The sequence below is a fragment of the Neomonachus schauinslandi genome, chromosome 1 (assembly GCF_002201575.2).
Source record: "Neomonachus schauinslandi chromosome 1, ASM220157v2, whole genome shotgun sequence".
In the NCBI taxonomy this organism is placed as follows: domain Eukaryota; kingdom Metazoa; phylum Chordata; class Mammalia; order Carnivora; family Phocidae; genus Neomonachus; species Neomonachus schauinslandi.
Window position 1 is genome coordinate 205,004,595 of NC_058403.1, and position 3,572 is coordinate 205,008,166.

At 63.3% G+C, this 3,572-nt stretch overlaps 2 protein-coding genes across 4 annotated transcripts in view; both read left to right on the top strand.

Moving 5' to 3' along the window:
* The window catches only part of PRKACA (protein kinase cAMP-activated catalytic subunit alpha), a 16,648-nt gene extending 15,702 nt beyond the window's left edge, over positions 1–946 (top strand). For all 3 annotated transcript variants that reach the window (XM_021705583.2, XM_044917734.1, XM_044917735.1), the window contains exon 10: positions 455–946. In XM_021705583.2, the coding sequence (XP_021561258.1) occupies positions 455–580 (126 nt within the window). In that variant the 3' untranslated portion in view covers positions 581–946. The remainder of the gene's footprint in view (positions 1–454) is intronic.
* Positions 947–3,200: 2,254 nt separating this feature from the next.
* The window catches only part of SAMD1 (sterile alpha motif domain containing 1), a 2,957-nt gene continuing 2,585 nt past the window's right edge, over positions 3,201–3,572 (top strand). The window contains exon 1 of the mRNA XM_044913025.1: positions 3,201–3,571. Within this exon, the coding sequence (XP_044768960.1) occupies positions 3,263–3,571 (309 nt within the window). The 5' untranslated portion in view covers positions 3,201–3,262. The remainder of the gene's footprint in view (position 3,572) is intronic.

Genomic DNA, 3,572 nt, shown 5'->3' on the forward strand with positions numbered 1-3,572 from the left:
CTGGAGGGCCCCCCACGTCAGGCTCGGGGCGCCCCCCCCCCCCCCCCCCCCCCCCCCCCCCCCCCCCCCCGCAAGCAGGTGCACTGAGGGTTTTGAGCAGAGGGCACGAGAGCCAGGGAGGGTTACCAATGGAGAGATGGAAAGGGCAGTGGCATCTGAAAATAGGCCACAGGCTCTGAGTCAAGGTCTAGCTGAGGGGCCTTGGAGCAGTGGGGTCTAGATGGGGGTTGGTGGGGTCATTTGGCCACTCTGTGACCTTGGGAACGAGACACCCCTCTGGTGAGCTGGCTATAATGAGATTCTTAAGGTTGTTAAAGTGAATCCACACCCTTATGTTAAATTCAGGCCTGGGTCAGAGGAAGTTATCTCATGAATGTTAGGCCATTCACATTTATTGTTGTAAGGATGATTATGTTGACTATGGAGGTCTGAGTGGTTCTTGACCCCTCTCCAGGTGGAAGCTCCCTTCATACCAAAGTTTAAAGGCCCTGGGGACACAAGTAATTTTGACGACTATGAGGAGGAAGAGATCCGAGTCTCCATCAATGAGAAGTGTGGCAAGGAGTTTACTGAGTTTTAGGGGTGTGCCTGTGCCCCCACGGGTTTTCTTTCTTTCTCTCTTTTTTTTTTTTTGGTGGGGGGGGTGGGAGGGTTGGATTGAACAGCCAGAGGGCCCCAGAGTTCCTTGCATCTAATTTCACCCCCACCCCACCCTCCATGGTAGGGGGAGCAGGAAGCCAGATATTCAGAGGAATGGAAACACCAGCTGCTCCCCCTCAACCCCTCCCCCTCCTGCCTCCCCCTACTGCTTTTGCCTTCCTCCTCCCTAGAAGACCCCCACCCAGCCCATTTCTGCCTGTTTTAAACGAGTTTCTATGTTCCAGTCAGACCATGTCTTACTGGTGTATTCAGGGACAGGGTGTGGAAAGAGGGGCCCAAACTTAACTCCCTCCCCACCCCCCCTAAACTACAGGCATCACCCACTAAGGGCAAATGAAGGAAAGGCCAGCCTTTTCTTCAGAGCAGTGGTGCCTGGAAAGAAGAGATTTTAGTGACCTGTTCAGTGGGCTGCTTGCTAGAATTAAAAAAAAAAAAAAAAAGGTATAATCTTATTTAAGTTCCACCAGTGCCTCCCCCTCCTCCTCCCCCTACCCCTCCCAAGCTGCCCCCTTCCCAAATCCATTTTAACAAGGCTGGGAAGCAGACTGAATTTGTAAAGGAAGGAGCTGGGGTTCAAACCTCCGCCCCAAGCTGCTAATCTCCTCTGCTCCTCTGCCCACCTCCCCCCAACCCTGGGGGGTCCCCTGGCAAGCCTGGAAGGGTCTCAGCCCTTTTAGGAAGCCTCTGTCCCCCTCTGCCCCAGCAGACCTTTCTTCACCCTTGGGCTTCCGCCAAGACAAAGAAAGCAGCTGCCCCTCTCCCAGCCAAAAAGGAGTTGTCCCCCGAAAAGATAGAAGGGGAGCCCCAAGCCCAGGGTCTTTCCTCCCACCAGCACTCCCCCCCAAACTCTAATTTTATTCTCAGCTAGATTTTAATGCCCAGCCTCCTCTCTGCTCATTGGGAAGGCAACCCCCGCAAAAGAAGGCAAAGCCCTCCTCCCGCCTCTTGGCCCGGGGTTCAAGGCCAGGGTTGCTGGGGAGCGGCTGCCTGTTTTATTCACCCAGCAGCCTCCGCCCCCCTTCCCCCATCCTGGGCGCTCCTCCTCTGCTTAGCCGTCAGCTGTCCATCACCCTTTGTCCCCCCCATTTGTGCTTTTTTCTGTCAACACAAAAGTGGGGAGCAACCCCATTCATCCCCGTATTTGTGCCTCTCATAACTTCTCCCCATCCAGGAGGAGCTCTCAGGCCTGGGGTGGGGCCCCGGGTGGGCACGGGGGCGATTCAACCTGTGTGCTGCGAAGGACGCGACTTCCTCTTGAACAGTGTGCTGTTGTAAACATATTTGAAAACTATTACCAATAAAGTTTTGTTTAAAAAAAAGTGTCGCTGGTGTTCCCGACTTCGGTCACCCGCCCACATACCCCCAGGGGTTTGGAAAGAGAATTTCGGACCCCAACGTCCAGGCTGATCAGGATCTGGCCTGGAGTCCTTGTAAAACCGGGCTTGGCCGGAATTCCGCCACTACCCCGCCCCGCAGGAGAAGGGGGCGCCAAACTGCCCTTTGACCCTGGATTCGGGGTTCCCGAATCTGCGGCGCGCCCCCTCGGCGTCCAGCCCTCTGCCGAGAGGGCGCTCTAGGGAGACGCTGGGGCCGGCGCGCCGGGAGGCCGAGCGGCGGCGGGGGCGGCCGTGGCAGGGGGGGGAAAGGGTGGGGGAAACCGTGCGCGCCCCCCTCCCCGCATCCTCGGCGCGGAGCGCGGGGCCAAGCGCGCCGTTGGGGCGCGGGGGCGGCGACAGTCCGAGGGTCCCCGCGGCGCCCGGCAAGCGCAGCGGCCCGGCCCGCGGGCGGCGAGTTCCCGGTAAGTGCGGTCCCGAGAGCGGAGCGCGCCGGGGAGGCGTGGAGAGGGGGGCTGGGCGCCGGGGACGTCTGGGTCCCGCGCCCAATGGCTGGAGGGCGGCCGAGCGCCGCCTGCCCGCCCCGCCCGCCCCGCCCGCCCCCTCTCCCCTCCCCCCGGCGCTCCCCTCCCCCTCCCCCGCCCGCCGCTTTCCCCCGCCCCCGCCCCGGCGCCAACTCCACGGCGCCTCCTTAAAAAGCGCGCGGGAGTTGTAAGGGGGGGCCGGAGCGAGCCAGAGTGAGCGAGAGCGCAGGGTAAAGGGGGCGGGCGGGGGGCCCGGGCTCCACCTTAAAAGCGGGCGCGTGGGGGTGGGAGGGAGGAAGGCGGGCGGCGGGGAGGAGGGAGGGAGGGAAGGAAGGGGGGCCGGAGTGTCCCGGGCGCAGGGCGCGCGTGCGGCGGCGGCGGCGGCGGGGAGGGGCCGGCCGCGCCGCGCTCCCCTCCTCCCTCCTCGCATCCCCGGCCCCGCGCGCGCCCAGCAGAAGCGGGTCTGTGTGTGCGTGCGTGCGAGTGAGTGAGTGTGTGCATATTTTTTTCTCTCTTTTCTTTCTCTCTCACTGTTTTTTCTCTCTCGCGCTCCCTCTCTCTCGCTTTTTTTTTTTTTTTTTTTAAAAAAAAACAGCAGCGCCGCCGCCGCTCCGCCGAGGCGCTGCGCCCCCCGGGGGGGGAGGCGGAGGAGGCGGGCAGCGGCGGAGGGAGGGGAGCCGGGGAGGGGGGCGCCGCGCTGGGAGGGAGGCAGCGCGCACGGTGCAGCCGGGCCGGGCGGGAGGCATGGCGGGGCCCCCGGCCCTACCCCCGCCGGAGACGGCGGCGGCCGCCACCACGGCGGCCGCTGCCTCGTCGTCCGCCGCTTCCCCGCACTACCAAGAGTGGATCCTGGACACCATCGACTCGCTGCGCTCGCGCAAGGCGCGGCCGGACCTGGAGCGCATCTGCCGGATGGTGCGGCGGCGGCACGGCCCGGAGCCGGAGCGCACGCGCGCCGAGCTCGAGAAACTGATCCAGCAGCGCGCCGTGCTCCGGGTCAGCTACAAGGGGAGCATCTCGTACCGCAACGCGGCGCGCGTCCAGCCGCCCCGGC